Source organism: Rhinolophus sinicus, chromosome 2, assembly GCF_057876585.1.
Source record: "Rhinolophus sinicus isolate RSI-liver-muscle chromosome 2, RSI-T2T, whole genome shotgun sequence".
Taxonomy (NCBI): domain Eukaryota; kingdom Metazoa; phylum Chordata; class Mammalia; order Chiroptera; family Rhinolophidae; genus Rhinolophus; species Rhinolophus sinicus.
Window position 1 is genome coordinate 174,583,211 of NC_142502.1, and position 26,044 is coordinate 174,609,254.

Below are 26,044 nucleotides of genomic sequence, written 5' to 3' on the forward strand. Positions count from 1 at the left end.
TCCTCATTTGCATTTTTACCGACCAATCAGAGCAGCTCCATAACAACCAATCACAACACGATTCCAGCAATCAGGACAGTATTACTTGGACTAATCCAACTGTGAAAATTTGGATTCCTCATTTGCATAAAGATGGACCAATCAGGGACTAGGGCAGGTACTTTCTCTCTATAAGTGGGCCTCCCCTTTGTCTGGATGGAGCACACTTTTGGTTTCCACTGGAGGCTGTTTCTCCAGTTTGCAAACTGTTCACCTAAGTAGTCTCTCATTTTTCCTACTTTAGACTAGGGACTCCTGTTGGCATTGAATTAGGGGCAGCGACCTTTTGTTGACAGCCTCCCCCTTCCAGAACCAGGGCCCCAACTTCCCCATATCCCTGGCTCTTCAGAAGCCAGAGCAGGGGAAATATAATATTGGAAAGAAGAGTGAGTGGATTGCGCCCATGGGGGCTGAAGAACCCCGAAAAAACACCCCGAAATGGGCCATGGTCTACTTCAAATTTTTAGCTTTCTGGGCCTTGAACTATCTAATCCATAATTCCAGATACTCCCATCCCCAGGATCTACCCTGAACAGTCAATAAATTTCTACCACTCGGCTGCAAACATAACAAATGCCTATGTCCTGGCGCCCGGGACACAAGCCACACACTCCATGAAGAGAAAACCCAGCCACAACCTCCATGCCACCTGCTTAGGGCCGCGTCTGTAACTAGTTTGCCAGACCCCTGGGATCAGGTAACCACAGCTTCATCTCCAGAGCTTGGCGATGACGTCAGACCGCCCCTTTCTAGCATCGCGAGACTTTTCTCCCTCCCTCCAGTTCCCTGCGCTCCCAACCGCCCGTGCCCGCTGCCTGGCAGCCGCGGGGATGGCGAGCGGCAGAGCCGGGGCGGTGACGATAGCAGCGGTTCCACCATTGGATGAGGAGGCCTGAGGGACGGGCCAGCGTGGTGAACAACGAGAGATTGAGGTGGGTTGCCCCGAGAGAGCGAGGGCAATGGAGGCCAACATGCCGAAGCGGAAGGAGCCTGGCAAGTCCCTGCGCATCAAAGTCATCTCCATGGGCAACGCTGAAGTGGGAAAAGTGAGTACCTGGCTGGGAGGGGCGGGACCTCAGCGCTGCGGAGCCACGTGCCAATTGGCTGGGAGCGCGGTCACTCAACAGCCTGGGGCTCAGCCTCCTCCCCGCCCCTGAGCAGGCCTTGTTTCCTCCCGGCAGATGTGGCTTCTGGAGGAAAACTCTCCTGACCTTTTTGACCTTTGACTTGTCCCCTCCTCCATCGACGTCACTCTCCCTAAGACGCTTTCTCCTGTGATCCTTAACCCTTGAATGTACTCCAAAGAGAGTAAGGCGGCTTATGTCCTAATGTCAGATCGTTTGCTTAGATACCACATCTGCATTCTAGGTGACTGGTTTTTAGAGGTAAAGAATAAAAATTTAATTACACCAAGCAGTGCTTGGGAGCCAGAGGGAATTTATGGGGTGCGTGTGAGGATTGGGATTTGTAAAATGTTGCTCTGCAGACATGGAGCCCAGAATCTACACCGTTTCAGTTGTAACAGCATAACTGATGCTGACGTGTTTCACAGGGGAGGTGCAATGGATGTCAAGGAGCCTGCGTTATTTTGTATGCTTGTTTTGTTTTTATTTCTGGTACTGTCACCACATCCATTCTCTCAAAAGAGCCTTAGTTCGACCGCCTTTTTCTTTGCTCCGTCTCCTAGTTATCAGCTATAAGCTCTCTCGTTATATGGGGGGATGGAGGGCAAGAGGTGACCAGAATCTTTCCCTAAATGAATTCTTAGGCCATCGCCTCTTCATCCAAATTGACTCTCCTTCTGCCTAAGTGGGAGCTGTTGGTTAAGAACCCCCCAAGATCATCAAATTAGTGACAGAGATAGGATTAGAACCTGGGTCTTCACACTCCCACTGCAGCGATCTTTCCATGATTGCATGCTGTCAAAATCAACTCAGAGCAGGATCTACATGCCAAAAGAGCATTAAGGAGAGTGTTTAGGCCAGCTGCCTGCACATCGTTCATGCTCAGTAGATATTTATTAGTATCTATTCTTTCCATTTACGTTTTACTATTTATATATCTGTCTGTGTATATACTGGGGGTGCCCAAAAATGTATACATATGACTTGTATTCATCTTTTGTTATCAGTATATATTATTATTATTTTAATACAGTTTTTTTCCTTTCTTAAAATGTGTATACATTTTTTTGGCATCTTCTGTATATGTTAGTAATAACATAGCATTCACTGAAAGTCAACATTTATTGAACATCAACTATGTGGCAGGCATTAAAAAGAAAATAAAAATCCTCTAGAAAGTTATGTACTAAACTGCCAAAGTGAGCATGCCTCACTTTTGTAATTTTACTATGCTTAATGGTGCAACACTAGAAATAGCCCAAAATACCCAGTGTCACTACATTTATATAACATTTTTCTAGATTTATTAGCCAATGCAATTAGATAAGAGAAAAAAATATGAAGTACTGGAAAGGAGAAAGCAAAATTATCATTATTTGCTAATGATATTATTGTTTATCTGGAAACCCAAAGAGAATTAACTGAAAAGTTATTAGAAACAATAAGAAAATTCAATAAGGAAAACCTCATATACAAAAATCAATAGCTTTACTACATCAAATTATAATTGTTTGGAATGTATAATTGAAAACTGTTAATTTACAATAAAAAACAAAATAAAGTGCTGAATTTTAAACAAGAAAAAATAGGTAGGACCTACATGAAGAAAAATTTCATACTCTACAAAGGGACATAAAATTACTTAGGCAAATGGAAAGATATTTCTCCATAATTAGAATCACTAAATAGTGTAGAGATGTCAGTTCTTTAAAATACTCTGCAAATGTAATTCAATTTTGGTTAAATTATCAGTAGGGCTTTTTTTTTTTTTCCTTCAGAGCATAATAAAAAGTACTAAAGTCCTTATGAAAAATTAAATGTGAGAATAACCAAGAAAATTGTGAAAAAGAAATGAGAGGAGACTAACACTACCAGATATTAAAACACGTTTTAGGCTCTTTGAGCCTCTGGAGGCTTGCCTTTGCTCTGGGGCCCGCTCCAAACCTTTTGGAGTGTACTTTTTCCTCCTAAAGATGCCACCTTTGGCCCATGAGCCATTCTCTGCTGCTCGGGTCCCCTCCTATTTTTTTGGAGTGTACTATCTCTTCTAATAAACTACTCTTTCATCACTTTAAAACAAACAAACAAACAAACAAACAAAAAAGAACACTTTAAAGTTACCAAGCTTTTCCAACTGATACTGGAAAGGAAGTATATAGACATCAGTGGAACAGAATGGAGTCCAGAAATAAACCCAACCATATAAGGAAATTTAGTTTACAACAAATGCAGTAACATCGTGAGAAAGTAGGAACCATTTAAAAAGTACTATTGGTCAAATATGTGGTGATGGAAGGAGAGCTGGCTCTGGGTGGTGAGCACACAATGTGATATATAGATGATATATTACATAATTATATACCTGAAACCTATGTAACTTTACTAACCATTGTCACTCCAATAAACTTTAATTAAAAAAAAAAAGAACAATAAAAAAAGTACTATTGGAGCAACTACCTACTATTTGGGAGTGGATTCCTATTGCATTCCTTTCTCAAAAATAAATTTTAGGTACATAAAAGATTTAAATTTAACTAAAATTTTTTTCCTTTAGTTGTAAAAGTAACACGTACTCATTTTAAAGAATTTGGAAAATATGGAAAGTATACAGATAAACAATTTTAAGTTAAAAATCAAAGAATGCCCTAGTAAATAATCCTTGGATCAAAAGTCAAATGAAAACAAATGACAAAATAACCAGGAAGCACTTAAAAGCATACCAAAACCTTCAGTACAAAATTAAAGCTGTAGTCAAAGGAAAATGCATTATTTTATTCATTTCTAAAAGAGAGATAAAAAATAAAGGACTTTGGGCCGGCCCGGTGGCTCAGGCAGTTAGCGCTCCATGCTCCTAACTCCTAAGGCTGCCGGTTCGATTCCCACATGGACCAGTGGGCTCTCAACCACAGGTTGCCAGTTCAATCCCTCGAGTCCCGCAAGGGATGGTGGGCTCTGCCCCCTGCAACTAAGATTGAACACAGCACCTTGAGCTGAGCTGCCGCTAAGCTCCCGGATGGCTCAGTTGGTTGGAGTGTGTCCTCTCAACCACAAGGTTGCTGGTTCAACTCCCGCAAGGGATGGTGGGCTGTGCCCCCTGCAACTAGCAATGGCAACTAGACCTGGAGCTGAGCTGTGCCCTCCACAACTAAGACTGAAAGAACAACAACTTGAAGCTGAACAGAACCCTCCACAACTAAGATTGAAAGGACAACAACTTGACTTGGAGAAAAGTCCTGGAAATACACACTGTTCCCCAATAAAGTCCTGTTCCCCTTCCCCAATAAAATCTTTAAAAAATAAATAAATAAAGGACTTTAATGGTTTAATGGTTATACTTTGTGAGTATAATAAAAACCAAAGATTGTACATCTTAAAAGTGTGAATTTTATGATATGGTATATCTCAATTTAGAATACTAGAGGAACTTAATACTTAAGACATTAGAAAAGACACAAAATAAACCAAAAGAAAGAGAGAATTCTCTGGAAAGATTAATGAAAAAGCGAAGTGCCTAAAAGTCTGTTTAAGATAAAGAGAGAAAGCAAAAAATTACAAGATTTGTACCCAAAGAAGACATAATCACATACTGGAAGAGATTAAAAGAATGATTAGCGAGTACTACCTACAATTCTATGGGAACACATTTAAAAATGCTGAGGAAATGGAAGATATCCTAGCAAAACATAAATTACCAAAAATGACTCAAAAAGAAGTAGAAAACCCAATCAACCAGTTACCTCAGAAGAAATTAGAAAAGGAATTAAGAGATTGACCATCTAAAAAGGTATTAAGATCAGATGGTTTCATGAATAAGCTTTATTTAAGCTGTAAATAACACATAATTTCAGTAAAGTCATTCCAAGGCAAAGAAAAATATGAACAGGACTCCAATTTATTATATGAAGTCATGGTAACTTAAATAGCAAAACTTGATATAGTATCAAAGAAAAAAAATATATGCCAATTTTACATATAGAGAGGCATAATTTCTAAATATCAACAGATACAATTCAGCAATATATCAAAAATAATTCACTGTTGGTAAGTAGGGTTTATCACATGAATGCAAACATGGTTCAATATCAAGATGTTAATCAACATAATTTGTCATATCAACAGAGTAAATATTGTCAGTACTGTAAAAACATTTGATATAATCAAGTAGTAAATTCTAACACACATTTTAAGTAAAATCAGAATAAAATGAAACTCCTTAAGTGTGATTAAACAGTATTTATTATTAACCTGTAGCAAACATACCAAACGGTAAAATGCTAAGGCCATTTCCATTAAAATTAGGTATGAAAGAGGATACTTGCTATTTTCCTTTATTATTCAGCATTGTTTTAGAAATTCCAGAGACGCAATAACAAAAAGGGGGTTCTGAATGGTTTAATCAGTCAACTCTATGGGAGAACCCTGAGGTTTCTCTGTGGTCTTTGTTTATATCCAACTCAATATTCTGCATTGGCAGTAAACTTACTCCCAAAGTCCCAGCCCAGTTCTCCGGGTCCTCTAGGACCTGCAGTTTCCTAATGCAATTATCACTGAATCTTTCTGTCATCTCACTCTGAAGCTTGCCCTAGTTCTAGATTTCCAGTTATATTAAGTAAATATTTTCCTGTTAAATCAGTTGAATTGGGTTTCTCTTATAATACTTGTAGTCAGAAGTACCCCCATTATATAATAGTGTAGAATATACTTCTCTGGAGTTTGCTTTTCTCTTAACAATACATTGTATCAGTCCCTCCCCTTATCTGACATAGCTCTACTCACTGGTTGCATAATAGCCCATGATATGCAAGTAGTCCCTCTAGTGATGAGAATTCACTTTGTTTCCAGTTCTTTTCCCTACTACAAACAATGTTACAATAAATACCCTTGTGTGTGTGTGTACACATACAGGCATGCCTTGTTTTATTGTGCCTCAGAGATATTGCGTTGTTTTACAAATTGAAGGTAAGACCACCAGCAAAAAATTATGACTCACTGAAGGCTCAGATGATGGTTAGCATTTTAAAAATTAAGGTATGTACATTTTTTTAGACATAATGCTATTGCACACTTAATAGACTATAGTATAGTGTAAACATAACTTTTATATGCACTGGGAAACCAAAAAATTCATGTGACTTGGCTTTATTGCGATTTTGGCTTTATTGCAGCAGTCTGGAACTGAACCTGCCATATCTCTGAGGTGTGTCTGTATATATATTCTTAAATATTGGTTCTCTAATTTCTATGGACTATATTCCCAAGGGTAGCACTGTGGAGTTGAAGAGCACATTTTAAAATTTTCGTACCTATTGCCAGTTGCTTTTCAAAAAGGTGCACATCTCTACCAGCAGTATTCAGGTGCCCTTTTCCTGAAATCCCTGCCAACACAGGTGTTGTCATTCTTTTAATTAACACTATCAATCTGGTTAGCGAGAAATAATTTCATTGTTACTTTAATTTGCATGTCACTGACTACAGATGAACGGGAGCTTCTTTTCATATGCTTGTTGGGTATTTGGATTTGCTTTTCTCTGTATTGCCCAATTTATACTCCCTACCCATTTTTCTGTTGGGTGATGTGTCTTTCTTATCATTTTTTATGGTTTGGAGACATTAGAGATACTAACCTTTTACCAGTTATATTAATTACAAATATTTGCCCAAATATGTTATTTGTCTTTTAATATTTTTATAGCTATTTTGCCATACAGTTGCTTCTATTATTATTATTTATACATACTCAATTATGTCTGTCTTTTATGGTTTCTGGGTTTCCTTTCTTGGTTGAAAAGGTTTCCCTAGGGTTGTACATATGTTGCACATTTTCTTCTGAAATTTTTATTGTTTTATTTTTAGATACTTAAATGATGAATTCATCTGTAATTTTTGTCTATAGGGAAGTTAAGGGCCCAACTTAACTTCTTTCCAGATTGATAATCAATTGTGCCAGTAGCATTTTACCAAGTTCATTCTTTTCCCATTGACTTTATTTATTTTTTATTTTTTAAAGATTTTTTTATTGGGGAAGGGGAACAGAACTTTATTGGCCAACAGTGTGTACTTTCAGGACTTTTTTTTTTTTTTTTCCAAGTCAAGTTGTTGTCCTTTCAATCTTAGTTGTGGAGAGTGCCGTTCAGCTTCAAGTTGTTGTCCTTTCAGTCTTAGTTGTGGAGGGTGCAGCTCAGCTCCAGGTCCAGTTGCGATTGCTAGTTGCAGGGGGCGCAGCCCACCATCCCTTGCAGGAGTTGAACCCGCAACCTTGTGGTTGAGAGGACGCACTCCAACCAACTGAGCCATCCGGGAGCTCAACAGCAGCTCAGCTCAAAGTGCTGTGTTCAATCTTAGTTGCAGGGGGCAGAGCCCACCATCCATTGCGGGACTTGAGGGATTGAACTGGCAACCTTGTGGTTGAGGCCCACGTGGGAATCGAACCGGCAGCCTTTGGAGTTAGGAACATGGAGCTCTATCCGCCTGAGCCACAGGGCCGGCCCATCATTGACTTTATTTTTTCATTTATTTATTTATTTGGTTTATAAAAATTTATTTAAATTGAAAGTTGTTTGATCTATCCATGAGCATCCATCCAGCTGCCTTTCAACAGGTCAGCTGTATGATCCCAGTGACTTTAAATATCACCTTTATCATTTTTAAATTTCCTCCTGTAATGGGATCTATTTCTGGGCACTCTGTTCTGCTCTACTGACTTATTTGTCTACTCTTATGCCAACATAATACTGTCTTAATTAGTTTCAGACTATATTTTAATATCTGTCGAGGCGAATTCCTTCTTTCTACTGCTCTGTCTCCTTTTTCATACTTTGATTAGTTCTTCTCAGATAGCTGTTCTTTCATAATGAATTTTAGGATAATTCTATTTTTAAAAAGACTCAAATCTGTTAAGATTAAAATTGGAACTCTGTCTCTGTGTTATAGGGAGTGGTTATTAACACTGTTATTTAAATGTGTATCTCTTTAAACACTTTGGATTAGTATTTAAATAGTATATTGGAGTTAAAGAACTTCCAGGCCCCTTAATCTCATGAATAATTTAGAAAAAAAGTTATATTTACTTTTCTAAGATATTATGAGAGAAAACATTTGTGAAGTGCCTTCAAGCTATAAAGTGTTTTTAAAAGTGTGGCCTCAGCACTAGTCACTCCAAAGACGTTTTCCCTTTAGTTCGCAATGAGTTTATTAAGTACTTTTTATAGTAACTGTCCTATTTAATTTAGATTGAGGTTCATCAGAGAAGGATTTGAGCAGAATAAACCCCCTTATCAGCACTTCAAGTAAATTATAAGTTTCATGACTGCTAAGGAGTGTTATTAATATACGCGTGTGTGTATTACTCATATGTAAAGTGCTAGAGAAGTTCAGATGCAAGCAAGATCTCTTATAACCTGAGTGCTCAGAGTTTGAGCTGGGCCTTAAAGGATACATAAGATTTGGAAAGCAGGGAGAAAGCTCATTCCACGTAGAAAGAAAAGTAATGATAAAAGTTAGGAAGCCAGGTCCTGGGAGTTTTGCAGAAGTGGAGAGTTTCTATAGAAGTGTTTAGACAGAGAAGACAGATTAGGGCCAGGTTATGGAGGACTTTGAATAACAAACAAAGGAGTTGGGATTTTGAACTCTTGGCAATGAGAAGCCACTGAAGATTTTTGAGTTGGAATAATGTTAGTGATGTTCAGTATTGACTGAAGTTGGGAGGAAAAGAAGGCAGAAAGACCGAGAAAGAATTCCCTACAGTTGTCCTGGACTAGAGGATGACCTCAATCAAAGTAGTATCAATGGGAGTTGGAATGAAGAAAAAGCTGGAAGAAACATTCAAAAGAAGATTTAGAAAGGCTTAGAATCAAACATGACTTTAATATTTTGATCCTCTGTGATTGGGAAAATGGGGGTATTATAGCAACAAAAGTAGGATGTCAGCGGGATGAGCTCTTTTGATGTATAAGATTAGTTCATTTTTAGACTTGTTGAATTTGAGGTAACAGCAGGACATCTAAGGAGAAACTAATCTAGTAGATATTTGGAGATGTGGATCTGGTCTTGGGAGGGAGGTCAAGGCTAGACTTTGCAGACTTTGGTGGTATTGTTGAAAGTGTAACAGTAGAAGAGGTCTTCAAAGAAAACAGCACAAGGATTGAGAACTAAACTGAAAACATACCCATATTTGATATTAAGGGAAGAATTTAAAAATGTTTTTTCTTTAAAATCTTTGCTTTTAACATTTGTTTCGGTTATCTTATAATTTTGACTTTTAAAAATGCTTTCTCTCATAATGATGAATGAAGAAACCATAATGAAGAAATGTGCTTATTTTGTATATGTTCCCAGAGTATACTTACTACAAGCATGTATTTTTCATCTTTCTAGAGCTGTATTATAAAACGCTACTGTGAGAAAAGATTTGTGTCTAAATACCTTGCAACAATTGGAATTGACTATGGAGTCACAAAGTGAGTATATTGTTTCTTTGGGTTTGTAAATTACTTAGAAATTCAGAACCCTTCTAAAGTGATCTATCTTGAAATAGAGATTCTGAAGATAAATTGGGAAGGAATAGTAATAAGAGACCTTTACAGATATGCAGAGATTGTACCATTTGTTCATCACTGAGCACATTCTGTTCACCCGGCCTTGTGCTTGGTCTGCAACGATGAGCGTGTCAACACAAAGCCTAACTGGCAGATACCACTTTTCAGGAAACATGTTTCTGTAGGAGGAGGTGTGTTTTTAGAGCATTTTGAAATATTCTCTCTAAAAAGTCTAAATATTAAGTGGAAAATTTTCTATCAGAGGACTTTATTGGTATATGATCTTTATAGCTCATTGGACTCTAGCAAAAAATGATCCAAGAGTGACATTGGATATAATTGGGGATTTATTTAGCGATGAATCAAGGGTGGGTTGAGCTTGGGGCGACAAGGTTACATTACAGGGAATGATACTGCCAAAGAGTAGAATTGAGGTAGATCGCATACTCCCTGAAGTTGGAGTCTCAGGTGCTCACTGTTATGGCCCATTCTGCCCCGCTCCTTCTCTCCTATTACATTGCTTTACACACTTTACTCTCCATCCACACTGAACTGCCGTCATACTTGCCTATCTCTGCCATTATTCATTCTGTCCACCTAACATGGCCTTTCCCCTCATCTCTCCATCTGTCAGTCTCTCCAAGGAGTAAAATGCTCCTGTTCCCGTAAGGCCTTCTGAATACCTCCTTCATTAGTCAGGACTCTTTGGTTGCCAATGACAGAAATGTTAAAATTCTCTGCTATTTACGGTACTTAGCATAAATTGCCTTGTGTTATTTTTGTTATTTGTATATATTTAATGTCTCCTGCTAGAGTTTAAGCTCCATGAACAAGGGCCTATCAGTATAAGTGATCTCCAGGTGCCTGGCATGATCCTAGGACGTAATTGATATTCAATAAGAATTTATTGTTAGGTAAGATAAATACATCTAAGTTTGCAAGATTAGAATATGAGAGCAACAGTCAAGAAGGTAGACCAAAGTGGGGGGTATACCTACACTTGGGGGCACAGGATACCATCAGTGAGTGATACGGTAGAGTATCCTTATTTAAGGCAGTTTGGTTTTGAATCATATGAATAGCTTGTTTATTCATCGAAGAAATGAGAATCACCACATTATACCATAGAAGTGTGGATTTTTCAACAGACTGTTCTGTTTCTGGCTGAAATTTTCTTTTTGGAAAAGATAGCTGTCCCATAGTGAATCAGGAGGATATAATTGACAGAAACCCAACTCAAACCAACTCAAGCAAAATAAATAAAAAGACAATTCACATAATCCAATTACAAAGATGAAGCTGGGCCTCAGAGATGGCTGGAATCAGGGAGAGAATATAGCCAAATCATTTCACTACATCTCTCTCTCTCGACCTTTTGGCTTTCTTTAACAGCTTCCAGAAGCTCTCAGGCTCACATTGTAAATTTTACTTCCAGAGAGGGACCAAAACTACTATTCCAAGCTTAAAAATCCCAGGAAAGGTTTTGATTGGCAGGTGGGGACAGGCACCTTTCCCCAACTCAGCTGTAGCCAGCAGAGTGGGGTCACTTAACAAGATGGCAGAGCCCATTTGAACCACAAGTGGGAGAAGGGGTTGAGAGAAGGGGTTGGCCCATCAAAACAACAGATGCACGTTCCATCTTTCCTGTTTTCAGTATGGGGAAGCTCAGATTTCAGTATGTTTAGAAATTACTTGTAGAGTTTGTAAAAATGCAGATTCCTAGGACCCACCCCCTATGGTTCTAACTCACTGGGTCTGAGGTTGGACGCAGGAATCTGCATTTTTAACGACCCCTCTCCCCATAATTATGATGCAGGTGGTCTTCAGGCCACAACTTAGGACAGCACTGCCTTGAGGTAATGAATTACCATTTTTCTTAAGGTAATTTTCTCTGGCTTCTGAATCAAATTGACCTCTTTTGCGTTTCCATGTGAACACATTTGTGTCACTTCCCGACTTTATAGACTTCAGTTCCGTCCCTTCTCAGATGCTATCTCTTTAAGGTAAAATTTTCTGATATAAATTATTATACCAGATCTTCTCCAGATGCTGTCAAACTCTGTTAATTATTTTGTTTTGTTTCACTGTTCTCACACTCTCTTTTATAAGATAGATTCTTATTTCACAAATGTGCATCTTAGACTTGATGAAATATGGTAGAGAATTCAGCTGTGAAGAAATCATGATAAGATGATAAGTGGCGGTTAGTTTGATTTAAATAGGCAAGTCATATAAAACAACTGGGAAATATGGTTTCAGACCTGAAAGTGGATGTTATAAATTTGGACAGAGCATAATAATAATAATAATAATAATAATAATAATAAATAAGCCAGAAAATGGTATAGGGACAATGAGAGCAAGTGCTAATGTCCTTGTATTCCATAGGAGGGAGTCCTATCAATGCTGTCTAAAACTGAAATATGATGCTTAAAAAAAAAAAGACTCTAATCTGTTATTTATTGTTAATCTCTATTCTTTAACCTTAGAAGAATATTTCAGGAAATAATATTTCTGTGGCGAGGACACATGTATATTTAAAGCTCAATAATTCCTCCAAGTTCACTTCAGTTTTTTTTGTTGTTGTTGTTAAATTCAATAAAAAGTAAATTTTAAGGTTTTTATTTTTAAATAGTATAATCCCATTTTTAGTAAAATATTTGTTTATTAGTCTTATCTATGTATAGAAAGAAGTCTGTAGTTCATCCATTTAACGAAGGTATTTTTCTGGGTGATAGGATTTGGGATAAATGTTAAACTTACATTTTTGTATATTTCTTTAGTGTTTGAATTATGTATAATGTTTGATTCATTCATTTTTCAGGAGTGATTTTTCATTAAAAAGAAAAGGACTAGAACCAAATATGCTATGATGTTACCAGTAGTTAATTCTAATATGAATGGTTATTATTTTCCTTTATTTTCAAATTTTTGAAAATAAAATGACTATTGCTATTGCTTCAGTGAAGACCACAAAAAAATCAAACAGATGTTGTTAATAATATACATCTTGTTCTGCATGGTAACCAAGTATAGCTAGTAGTGACTAAGCTGTCTTACTAAGGGAAATAAAACATTCTGCTTTCATTTATCTTGCTCTTGTCCCAAACCCATTTTTCTTAGTACCATAGTAATAGCCACCATTTGTTAGTTAAGGGGTGTAGACTGAGTATCTTGAGGTAAGTTGAAGGTGAATAAGGGCGCTTATTCCAAGTGGGTTTAGTGTTGTTAAAACAAGGAGGCAGGATTATCTGCTAAGTTGCTGGCTCCTGCCGTACATATTAGCTGGAACCAAGAACAGGCCTCTTAAATTTCATACGCATACTCTTTTGAAATTTATAAGTGACATAAATGCTATTAATGTGAATGCAGAAACCATGACCTTTTTTGGTATTTCTTTTCTATTTGAACATTTCAGGGTACAAGTCAGAGACAGAGAAATCAAAGTTAATATCTTTGATATGGCTGGACATCCCTTCTTCTATGAGGTAAGAAAGCCTTTCATGAGAAAACCTATATGCAGTGTTGTCAGTGATTTAGGGAAAGATTCTGAATTATCTGAAAGAACCAATATTCAAATAATGTGTAAAAAGAGGTAAATGTAGCTGGTGTAAGATATTTTCACCTTCAAAGGACTGTTGCTTTTTACTTTATACCTTACCCCAAAACATGAAAAGATAATTACATTCATACTTGGACTTAAGAATTCATAGCAGGATGTTAGAGTGAGCTTTCCACTTCACTCCTCAGCCATGAGTTCTCTCCCCAGAGAGAACCCCACTTGGTTTACTTTCATCTGTTTATCACTTCTAAGTAGTCTCATAATGAATCTCATGGCCATTCTCTTTTGTTTTTCCTTCCTTGGGTTTTTCATTCTCCCTAAGGAGGCCTTCTGCTCGTTTCTAATTTGCGCTTTTCACTTCTGCTCTTATCTTCATTATTTCCCTCCTTCTGCTTGCTTTGGGTTAGAAGTACAAAATGCTGTGATATTCCAGGAGCCATAGAGATGAGATTCTGTCTGACAGGGGTAGGGAGTTAAATGGTGGGGAATGGAGCAGAAAAACTACATAAAAGATGCAGTATTATAGCTAGACCTTGAGAGATTGAAGATAAAGAGGTGCCTGTTTCCAGATGGAGTTAGGAAGGCATAGGGCAGGTCTGGGAATGAGAGATTATTCAGTTTGAAGTACAGGGGGTAGGCGGAGGATAAGACTAAGAAGTTCGTAGAGGAATGATCAGAAACTTTTAACATCAATTTAAAGAGTTTGAACTTTGGGGAACTGGCAGTGGGGAAACAATAAAGAATTTTTGAGCCAGGGCTTTAAAAAGATAAATATGCATGGTGTATAATGTTGCTAGGGAGATTCATTAGAAGACTTTTGCAGTAGTTCATTCAAGACATAATGTTGGCAATGAAAATGGAAAGGAAGTGACAGATGCAAGAAATGTGGTAGAGGTGGCTTCTGCAGGTTTGTTTGACTCTGCTGAGCAAAGGGAGAGGAAAGCAGCAAAACTTAACACCAGGCGTCCAACACAATGGCGGAGAACTGTGTGCTACTTTCATCACTAGATGTTCAAAAGAAGGAAAAGTTTAGGAAAGAATGAGTCGGAGGGTTTCCTGTTGTAAATGTTGAACTTTAGATTCCAACAGGACATTCAGCTGGAAGAGTCTAAAGCTAATTGGAAATGTGGGTCTGGAGGTAGAGATGAAAGGGCTCATCTTGGAGGTTCTCACAGTTGAGAGTGTGACAGTGGTTGATGTGGCTGAGATGGGAAGAAGGAAAAAAAGAAGAGGGCCCAGGACAGCATTTGGGGAATCATGGTGGCTGGCTGGAGTGGGAGCGATGGAGAGAAAAGTTTAGTTAAGAGCCTGGGGCACATGGTGTATGGGAGCCAAGGCAGCCAGAGTGTCAGGAAAGAAGGGAGAGCCCCGTTTTTATGACTGCAGGAGGGCTAAGGAACGTGAGTGCTGAGGGCCAGAAGACTCCTGGTGTTCATCCCTTTAAATTCTTTCTGATTTTGTTGGTTTTAGTTTTAGGGGATAGCGTCTTGTGTTTCTGCAAATAGACAGGCACTTATATTCTTGGTTCAAGTGTCTATGCCTAGAAAACTATAGATATTTCAGTGTCTCAATACATACTGGAATTCGTCGGAAAGAATTGTATAATACATGGCCTCTGTCACTGAAACCCCAAATCTGTCAATGCTGCTTCTCACACATTCAACCTGTCATTGCCTCTGCCACTTTAGTGTGCCCTGTACTTCATGCTGCCTCTTCCCAGAATTGTAGATATGCCCCAGAGGTGAGTTGCCATTTCTGATGAAAACATCAAAGGAGGTTAACCAGACAATGGATGCAAGGAAGGAAGGGAGAAGGTGCTAATAGACATTGTTTTCTGGGCACCATGTAGGTGCTTTGCCTTCGTTATCTCATTTAATCTTCATCATAACCCTGTGGAGTAAGTAGTATTATCCCCATTTTACAGATGAGGAAACAGACGCAGAGAGGTTAAGTGACTTGCCCAAGATCACACAACTAGTAAGTAAGTGTGAACCCAGATCTGTCTGACTCCAGAGCCCGTGCTCTTTTCCACTACATTACACTGAGGCTCTGAGTTTGGAGTTCTAAAGTTGGTATAGAGACGCTAGAGTCACAGGGAAGCTCTGCCTAGCATCCCGGGAAAAGCAGTCTTTGGGATGTGATATATAAATGGCTGTACTTATTGCTGATATTTGTGTCATTTTTGCCTTGAGTTCTTTTTAATTGTTCACTCACCTTCCAAGTTCTTCCTATAAAGGACTTTATATAATTTGTGTTCTTTGAAGGTCTACTAACAACAATTAAAGATTGATTGCCTTTGGGGAGTGGAACTGAAAGTGAGGGAGGGCAGGAGGCTGTTGTTTCCATTATAAGTCCTTTGGTACTAACAGATTTATTTTTTATCATGTTGCTTTGATTTTATAAAAAAAAAAAAAAATCCCTTAAAGGCAAGCAGATATTGAGATATAGCAGCAAATTTTATGAATACACAAAAGAATATACTTTGCTAAGTTTATGAATGTGAGATATATTTTTGTAAAATCACAATCCACCACCCCCCTTCCACCCCAGCTTACTATTTCAGATTTTGTGCATTTGTTCTTTTATGTGAAGGTTCGTAATGAGTTTTACAAGGACACACAGGGTGTGATACTGGTCTATGATGTTGGGCAGAAAGACACCTTTGATGCCCTGGATGCATGGCTGGCAGAAATGAAGCAAGAGCTTGGACCTCACGGAAACATGGAAAACATTGTATTTGTAGTGTGTGCCAATAAGGTAACCGCTTTGGAAATGGTAGGCTCAACTTTCTAGATTTCTTATGGGAAAAGTGCAGCTCTGAATTTTGAGGAACAAATAAAAAGAAAAATTCCTTATTCAGTAATATAGGAATCAACAACTTTTAAAAACAAGAACAATAAAAAACCAAAACCTGGTATATCAGGATTTTTATCCATTTTCGTTTCTGGTGCCACCCTTGGGGAGTCATATTGCTGACTGAGCAGGAGAGTTGGATCCTAATTATCATACTCTGACCTGATTGGAGGAGGGGCGTAATTAGGGGAAAGGTGGCCTATGGAAAGGGATGAAAAGCAGACCACAGCCCCTTGAGTGTGGCAGATATTCATTACGAAGCTGACCTTCACAGAGGTGAATGCAGCAGTTTTCTCAAGGGATAAAGTGGGAAGTGTGGTAATAGGCACTTGTTGCCACAGAAAATCAGTCCACATTCAATATTAGTAATTGTTTGTCCCCTTTGGTCCTGGTAATTCTATGTACTAGTTCTGGGGTTCATTTAAGATTATTATTTGCCTCAGTAAAGGATTAACAAAGACCTCATTGGGCCTTTGTAGTGGGACAAGTTTGGAATCTTCTCTGCCCCTCAACTTACTATTTCAGATCGATTGTCCCAAGCACCGCAGTGTTGATGAAAGTGAAGGGCGTCTCTGGGCTGAAAGCAAGGGGTTCCTGTACTTTGAAACTTCAGCACAAACTGGAGAAGGAATTAATGAGATGTTCCAGGTAACCTAGCATTTTGTTGTTTTAGAGTTTGTGTCAAGGCTGCCCATGACAAATTTTAGTTTATGAGAAGCAAAAAAAGTAATAGGAATTTCTCATTAGAATAAGCTCTTTTTAGAAGCTGGTGAGAGAGAAAGAATATGAAGATGAGTATGTGTGTATGTGTGATAGCTGTCTGCTTTCTGTTTTAGACCACACCTGGCTAATCATCAGAATTACCTGGGGGACATTCTTCAAAATACAGATTGCTGGGTTCTAAACCTACTGGAAGATTAACGTTGTGAAGAAGCTCTCTAGGTGATTCTGATGTTTATCAAGTTTAACAAAAGTTATTACACACTTACTGGGACAAAGATTTTCTTCAAAACTACCTTTGGTTACATTTGTATGCATAATCCAATGGAAGCATACATTGGCAGAATTGCCTTGTTGTAGCTAAGATAATCCTATTATTATAGCCCATCGGGGTGCAATTAGAGAAGAGAAGACTATCATTGCAGAGTCCAGCCAGTCAAACATAAAAATTAGGTCTCACCAATCAAGTAGGCAATAGAAGATATAGTCACATTGGAACATGAATAGATGGTCACTTTTCAAAATGTATTAATCTTGAATAATTTTAAGGGGAGGAAGTTATTTAAACTAAGTTATGAAGTCAAGTTGACTCTTAATTATAGATACATTAGGAAGTAAGTGGTGGCATGAATAATGCATTTTTTCTTATGAATATATCTGATATTTTGGGAATTTTTAGCATTTCAAATAATACAGCTATACTATAAAGAGTTCTTAATTATTGCGTGGGATTTTATTTAATCTTTTACGCTGAGTTTCCTTCTCACAAGCTGTCACCACTCCTATTAGAAGACAGGTTTCATCCTTGGCTGACAGACTAAATCGTGCATCAGTAGCTTCTATTTCAAGACCAAATAAGGTTGATGTTGGTTTGCCCCTCTTGTATTCTTTTAATTACATAGACTTATGTGAGTTTGTGCTTATATATGTGCAATAATAATACTTAACCATTTGAATAGTATTTTACAATTCTGGAGGAGTTTACATATTTCATCTCATTTGAGACTCTTACCAATGTGGCAGGTATTATTCTCATTTCAGATATGAGGACACCTAAGACTAGTAGTGATTTGTTCAAGAGTTACAAATAATAACTGTTAGAAATTAAATTAGCACTATAAAGATGTTAGTCCATTCCCCTTGGGCCTCTCTTGTGTCTGATGATATGTTAGCACCATTCTTACCCTTATTCTTTTGTATACAATATGCCTTTTTTCCTCCTCCAGTTACTTTTAAGAGTTTTTCTTTATCTCTGGTTTTCAGCAGTTGTCCTATGTTCCTAGGTGTGGTTCTCTTTATATTTATCCTACTTAGGATTTGTTGAGTCTCTCGGATTGGTAGGCAGGTGTTTTTTTTAAAATCAAATTTGGAAGTGGTTTTTTTTTTTAGTTTTTTTTTTTTAACCTCTCTCTCTCTCCCCTATTCTCACTCTGTTTTCTTTCTGGGATTCCAGCTACATATATATTAGACCATTCGATTTTGTCGCACAGTCCTTGAGGCTATGTTTATTTTTATTCCATTTTTTCTGTTTTCCAGATTGCATTGTCTCTGTTGGTCTGACTTCAATCTGCTGTTAAATCCACTGAGTGAATTTTTCAATTCAGTACTTTTCAGTTCTAGAATTTGCATTTGGTTCTTTTGTGCAGTTCCCAGTTCTCTGCTGAGTTCTCTGTCTGTTCACTCGTTAAAAGTATATTTTCCTTTAATTCTTTTATCATATTTTCCTTTACCTCTGAAATATTTGCTTTATTATGAATTTTAAGTTATTGGACTATATTAAAATTCTTTCAGTTGATGCTTAAAAGGAATTCCTATTTTCACAAAATCAGTTCTACTCTGGGATGTGTTTTCTTTTCACAGACCTTTTATGCATCCATAGTTGATTTATTTGAAAATGGCGGGAAACGTCCTATTACAAATAGCAGTGCTAGTTTCACCAAAGAACAAGCAGACACCATTCGCAGAATTCGAAATAGTAAAGACAGTTGGGACATGTTGGGAGTCAAACCTGGGGCCTCAAGGTAAGCAGTGCTCTAGGATATTAGTGCTGAGTTCTCTTATAGAGAATGACTCAGTCATCAAAATTATAGCTGCAATATATCTTCTTGTAATTAGCTAGAAATATGAAGATGTGTGGAAATATATTAGATTATTTAATATGCTCTTTTGCTGAATTAACTGAATAATTCAGTTAATGCCAGTTGCCTGATGTGGAAACCAGTTGCCTGCTCTAGTGTATATGCATAAATACTTTCTGAAATGGTATGCTTTGCTTTTGTTACATAAGAGCCTTGAAGCTAATGTAACCTTAAAAAAATACCTTACAAAAGAGAATTCTTAAATCATAGAATTTTAGAGGACAGAATGTTAGCAATCAACTTGCCCAATTTTACAGGGAATACTGGAACCCAGACTAAACACATTCAGTAAATTCAGGAGTTAGTAATAAGATTGGTTTTTGACCCTGAACACATGTGTCTGCCTATTTTTCTGTCTTTCTATCACTCTCAAAAATCCTGTTAGTTCCTCATCTGTATATATTTATGTTAAATTATTTTATTTTAGCCAAAATAATTATTTAGGAGAAAAAGAAATATAACCACTACTCTTTGTTACTTGTGCAGTAAATTGTTGTTCAATTTGGTTTATACCTTTTTTTCAGTTTTATTGAAATATAATTGGCATACAGCACTGTATATATAAGTTTAAGGTGTACAGCCTAATGATCTGACTTACATATATTGTGAAACAATTACCACAAGTTTAGTTAATATCCATCATCTCATATAGTGGAAAAGTTTTTATCTTGTGATGGGAAATCTCGAGATCTACCCTCTTAAGAACTTTCAATTTACATAACTTTCTATGATATAATACTACTTACTGTGTACATCATAATTTATAAGGGTTCTCAGATCTTTTTATTTTGTACCATAGCTCTCCTCTCCATGTTTTCCCTTTCTACTTTTTCACTTTAATTCCCGCAAAAGAAAAAAGTCCACCTTGAAATTGCCTTGTTGGCTTCAACAGTGTTAAGTGTCTTTTCTCCATTTTGGTCTCATAGCGTATCTTTAAGTCCAGAAGGAAAGAGCGGAGGGAAAGAGGAAGACGCCTCTGGTCACACTTGACTTGCCGGGCATTACTGAGGATACTTTAAACACATGAAGGAATTCCGATGACCTCATGTAGTATATAGAGCACAAAGTTCATTACTGTCTTTTAAATGTCTTTTTAGACTTCCATGGTCTCATTCTAAATTCTTCCTTTTCATCTCCAAAGGACATTGGCTCTAAAACTAAGAAACTATTACTTTACTTCTTGATTAACTTAGAACAATATTTATTAAGGAAAAAGAAACTTGGGTTCCTTATTTATTCACTGTGGTTAAATGGAATCTACCAAAATTTACAGGAACTCCCTAAGTTCCATATCCTTAACCAATATAAACATGTACTTTTTTTTTACCTTTGTTCCTCTGGGTCTATCATACTAATTTTGTGTGACATTGAGCATGTTTGGGCAAAACCTAAAAACATTTTTTTAAGATATAGAGTTTTAATGTTTGTTCAGTGCTAACTGTGTTTATTATTCTTGAACTTTAAGAATATATCTTCAGTAGAATTAATATACTTCTTATACACTTGATTCATTCTTGTTTCTCCAAAAGTTTTCCTTGAAAGTCTCTCCTGCTACCCTGAATTCTTAAAAGGCATTCTTAGAGGACCAGGCCTAACTACTAACCCCCTGTGGACATGTCTCCTCCAGAAGCAGAGTGGCTAGAGGGACCTTACCCAGGTCTCACTCATGGGGAAGAGAGAGGATGCTATACCTGCCTCAAAGACAGAGAATCTTTTAGGGAGAATGTAATTCTTATTAGCTAATATCAAAATTACCTATGCAGAAGAGCCACATGCAAGATTAAAACAAAAAAATTCAGAAAGACTTCTAAAAGCAGACAAACCTTTAGAATGTATACCGAGGACGTGGAAAACTATTAACATGGCTCTATGACCTCAGTCTCTCCAAGTTGACACATAAGACTTCGCATCACATCCAAAATATCAAAAACCATCTCCCTAATTTGGAGAGCCAAACTAGAAATCCTTCTGATAGAAAATAAAGGAGAAAAGCCTAGAGAATTTGGGAAAGCACCATTTCCAAGCTTACTGGATAACTGGAATCCGGAATTACAAAAGGAAGATGGGAAATAAAACCATCTGTAGAGACAGAGCCAGACTCTGACCAGGAGAGTGTCTGGGTACTTAGAAGCCTCTCGGAGGCCTGACAGCTGAGGACAAGGAGGAGCAGGGGGACCTGCAGGGACAAGTGGTCTCCAGGACCCTCCCCAACCAGTCCACTCTCGCTGAGGAGCTCACAGGGTCTTTGGAGAAACATTTATTGTTACTGCTTCTTTCCTCTCTGGATAATACTCATTTCTCTCTTGTTTCTTTGGTCTCAGGGAGCTTAGTGCATATGACTCTCAGGTACCCCTTTCCATGTTCCTTTCTTGGTGACTGGAGTCATCATCTTCCCAGGGCCTCAACTTCTCCATGACCCTGGAACTCGTTTCAGCCCTTTTTCCTATACCTTATTCCCCTGTGTATCTAGCTCATCATCTGCTTCTGCCAATTCTTTTTTTATATTATATCTTTTATCCTCCCTTCCACAAACATCGTATCTAAATTCTCGTACTCATGCTTGGGTTATGGTAACAACCTCCTACCTGTCTCCTAACTTCAAGAAACAGCGTTCCCAGCACCATTTTGTCACGAAACACCTACTGTTGGTACTGTTTGTCAAATCCAGTTTTCCTGTTGTTTGTTCTTCATGGCCTCGCACTTACTAACCCCTCCTCCCTGGCCAACTTCATGTCTTGTGCTTCCTAGCAGTTTCCTCATGGACCTACATGCTATGTCAATGCTCTGTTCCCAACCTCTGCTGCTTTTCTCCCAGTTGCTCTGTATTTCCCCACCGCTGTGTTGATCCCCAAGCCCCACCTTCCGGAACCCTACTCCAGGGTCCTGCCCTGACCTCCCCGTGCCCTGCTGCTTCAGTCAGCACAGATTTGCTGAGTGCCTCCTAGGTGCCAAGAACGTTCTGTTTTCCATCTGATCATTGTTTTACCAAGTGTTTTCTTAGCGTTTGCATACTCATTTTGCATTGTATTTTTTTCCTACTTGTATGCTATGTATTAGTTATTTGTTTATTGTCTGTTTGTTTCCTAGTCCTTTAGTCCCACCTTTGGAAAGGGTAGTAATTATTTGGGATATTTTTGGGGAATTATTTGCTTACTGCGAGAACGACTGCGTCATCCACACAGCTAATTGCAGGGTGTGGGGCTGACCCTGGTACTGACGTCGAGCTTTGCTTCTTTTCGTAGGGATGAAGTCAATAAGGCGTATCGGAAGCTCGCGGTGCTGCTCCACCCTGACAAGTGTGTAGCACCTGGCAGTGAAGACGCCTTCAAAGCAGTAGTGAACGCCCGCACAGCCCTCCTGAAAAGCATCAAGTAGAAAGGAGGAACAAAGACAAGTGTGGGCCTCGAGTACAAAGAGACTGTCCCTAGAGGTAAAAGAGCCAACCTAGATTTTTCCTCCGCGAAACTTGACTGCTCTTTTCACTCATGTGTTATTTGTAAATCAATAATTCAGGTGCCTGTTACCATTTCGTAGAGAGATGAAGTGAAGAGAACCAAGTACCATTTATCCATGACAGTTCATTTCATATTTCCAAATTGATTTTTTTCCCCCTGATTCATTTGTTAGCTTCCTTTAGGCACGTCACTCAGGAAAGTCCATGAGATTTCTGGAGGGAGGCAGGACGGGAGCACCCTTTCACTTTTTCTTTTCTTTTTTTAAAATCTTCATCATCAGAGAAGAAAATAACAAAAACAGAATCAGACAATCTGAAAACCCCTGGATGTTTGGTGTGATCTCACAGGCAGGTCGCTCCTTTCAGAGTGAATTCCTTAGGTGGTCTGTTAACTATTAATCTAAAATTAATGAATTCTTAGCAGCCCTTTGGAAGTTTGGGAAACAAGTCGATAGCATTCTGAATTGAGCTGCCCTTTTGTGACATTCACTCTGTTCTGCTTCTCCAACCACCAAGAGGAGAGACAAGCCAGTCCTAAGAGAAGAAAGGCGACGGCGGCCCCTCTGAGTGCGCTGGCGGCTGCTAGCCCCGCCCTGGATCTGAGGCCTTGCTTCGCTGTGGAAATGGGTGCCGGTCGCTGTAGGGAGCGGCACCACCTAGGAATCAGGAATCAGACCCGAGACAGAAGTGCTTGCAGCTCACACTAGATAGTGCACACTTCCTCAGAAGGCACGGCCAGCCTGGCTGCCCTAGGAGAGCCCCCTGGGAGGCTTAAGCATGTTCTTATTTCTGCATCATTTGCCACAGGTAGTGGGAAAGGCAGGGGTGCTTCTCCACAAGCCAGGCCTCCTCTTCACGTCCTCCTCAGTGTCGGCTCCCCGTTCTTTTCCTCCTCTTCTCGTCCCCTCGTATTTATTTATTTATTTTAATAGCTATACATCACATCTGCCATCATTCCTCTTTTCTTGAATCCCCAGCTCCCAGCCACTGCCTCCTCAGTCCTCCTTTAGAAGCCTCGACCTGGTCCTGGTTGACCAGAGACGAGAATGGATCCTTTGGGTGATGGTAGAGGAGAGCTCTTATGGCCTGTGTGGGAGGAATCTCCAGAATATTTCCTGGGTTCCAAATTTCTGAGTAGTAGTATTTTTAAACTACAGATTATGAAAATTAATTTCACATAGAGAAATACATTCTCTTGCTATCATCTCCATCTCGGTCTCCAAGGGATGAACGAAGATTGGATGTTAGGACTGGCCTTCCTTTGAGAGCTTATGGAGCCACTCTCACTGCGTGACTCTCATTGTGATGCTCGTATTTTGAGCTGTGACCACTCTGCACTAGGGCTTTAAAGTACATAAAATGTTACTGCTGTCTGAGAATTATAAACAGCTCTCGCATATGGATCGCCCATCAGCATACCTTGCCACCTAAGAAAAGCCACCTTCATTTGATCCAAGCCTGCTGCAGTCTTAGGGATTCTTTCCCCGTCCAAAGCAGCTTTACTTTGTGTGGCTGCCACTGAGCTGCATTGAGTTTGTTGTCAGGAAACCACAGCGTTATTTTCTAATCTTGGTGATACTGAAAATGTTCTTTTTTATGAATTGAGATCTGAAATAACGATTTCTTGTGGGGTTTTCCACTGGCCTCTTAATTTTAACTAGCTCCTTGGGACGCAGAACTCCAACCCAAAGTTCTTTTGCACCTAAATTTTGCTTAAGGCCTGCATCATGCCTAAAAGAATTAAATATTGATCTGTTTTTGCAATAAAATTTAGGAGTCATATGCATGAGGGATCATGCATGGTAGTGTCAGCCCAAACTGACATGGGTACGTGGCTCTGTATAACAAGCCGGTGCCAGTTTTCATCACTGTTATTAAACACTAGGTTGGTCCCCTCACCAACTACATTGTACAGATGAGCAATTACAGCAAAGAGAGTTCTTTAGAGCTTCCATTCATATCTTTACATCATCAGTGATGTGTTGAAGTTCAGCCTGATCTTGATTCTTAGGCCTCAGGACGCAGTCCCAGCACCTTCACTGTTAATGCGAAAGCTGCCCATGTATTACTTCGTTTATGTTAAAGAAAGGAAAGACGTGAATTAAGTTTCAGGGTCCTAGAATTTTTCTGATTGCCGTAATCCTTGACGATAATGAAGCATGACCTGCAGTGGAACGTTTTTTTGGTACTTAACTTCATACAGAACTTTACAGACCTCTGCATTCATGTGACTTCTTGATGCGCAGATGTACTTTGTAGTTCAACTTTAATAAAATTATTCAGCTAGTTAGGATTTCAAAATACATCAGCGAGAATAGCAACTTGCAGAGTAATAGCTAAAAAAAAAAAGATTTTATAGAGAATCTTGTGTTTCAAAAAAGAGTAAAAAGTTTGAATAGCTATTATTAAAGAAAAGCCATTTCTTCCATGTTATGAGTCACGAAGAATGAACACTTTAAAAACTTTTTAGAAATCCCTGGAGGCATTTTAAATCCATCGTCCAACCTACCTAAGCACTTTAAAATACACACTCCTTTTGTTCCTCTGTTCCCTTTTCATGCCTCCTTTTTAATTGATATGCTCAGCTGTCAACATTTCTTCCAGTTCAGCACTGTCATTTCATTTCTTCACATAAATGTGTCCTTGGTTTTGTTTGCCTGTCAACTCCCTATTACGCAGCTATCCAAGATAAATTGCTCTAATTCTGTAGATTGCGCCTATTCTCACATTTACCTCAGGAACCTCACTCTAGTATGTTCTCATGCACTGAATTCTCAACTGGTAAATATCTCCTAATATCCATAAACTAGTACCTAATTCACTGTTAGTTAATTTAAAGGAGCCATAGTTAAGGCAGCTAAATTTCTGAAAGAAAGCCAGAGTAAGTGTGCAGCACCAGTAATGAACTAGCTGTTCCTCACAGAACAAGAACACAGTCTGGAAGGGGAGGAAGGTGTTTCGGTGTCAAGGTAGAAATGATGGAGATGCGTGCACACATTGCCTTTGACAGTGACAGGGCTCTTCTTCCAAGTGACTCGTGGGCACTTGAATGTCACTCCCTTCCCCACTGTACTCTGTCTATCTCACTCTGAGTCTGCCAACGTTTTTGTAAAACGTTTGAAAGGAATTTGGCTGCAAAATATAACTCACCGCCTTCCATTGCAAGTTTTGCAAAGTGAAGAGAGGTTCATACTTCTTGTGACCGGTATTGAGCACAATTGTAAGACACAGTCAATACTATTTGTACATTGGTTTTTCCATTAAGCATCTCTAGAGAAGACAAAAGCTTAAACCTGCGATGTGGAGACATCTGATTGTGTCTGCCAAGCAGTGCAATATGAGGCCGTGCAATAAAGGCCTTGTGGGTGAAACGACTTGTTGGAAAGTTGGACAGTTTAGGTTAGCTTCCCGCATTGATTGCTCGCAGGGGCGTTAGTCCCTTTGACTGTGAAAGCAGTCTCTAAAGAAACCCTTTGCGCTTACGAGGTAATTTACATACTTGCTTTCTGTTGAAGTAACTGAAAATGTTAAATCTAACAGTTGTTTATGTCTTGTATAGAGAGTGTCACATGTATTTAAGTTGTGTATTTTTATAAAGTAAAGCCAAATATCGAACACTG

The 26,044-nt window shown here is 38.6% G+C and overlaps 1 protein-coding gene across 1 annotated transcript; it reads left to right on the forward strand.

Moving 5' to 3' along the window:
• The first annotated feature begins 799 nt into the window (after window positions 1-799).
• On the forward strand, window positions 800-26,044 carry DNAJC27 (DnaJ heat shock protein family (Hsp40) member C27). The gene is made up of 7 exons (XM_019712766.3): window positions 800-1,085; window positions 9,537-9,619; window positions 13,116-13,185; window positions 15,852-16,016; window positions 16,638-16,760; window positions 18,693-18,853; window positions 22,213-26,044. The coding sequence occupies exons 1-7, from the start codon at window positions 999-1,001 to the stop codon at window positions 22,343-22,345; spliced, it is 822 nt and encodes a 273-aa protein (XP_019568325.1). The 5' UTR covers window positions 800-998; the 3' UTR covers window positions 22,346-26,044.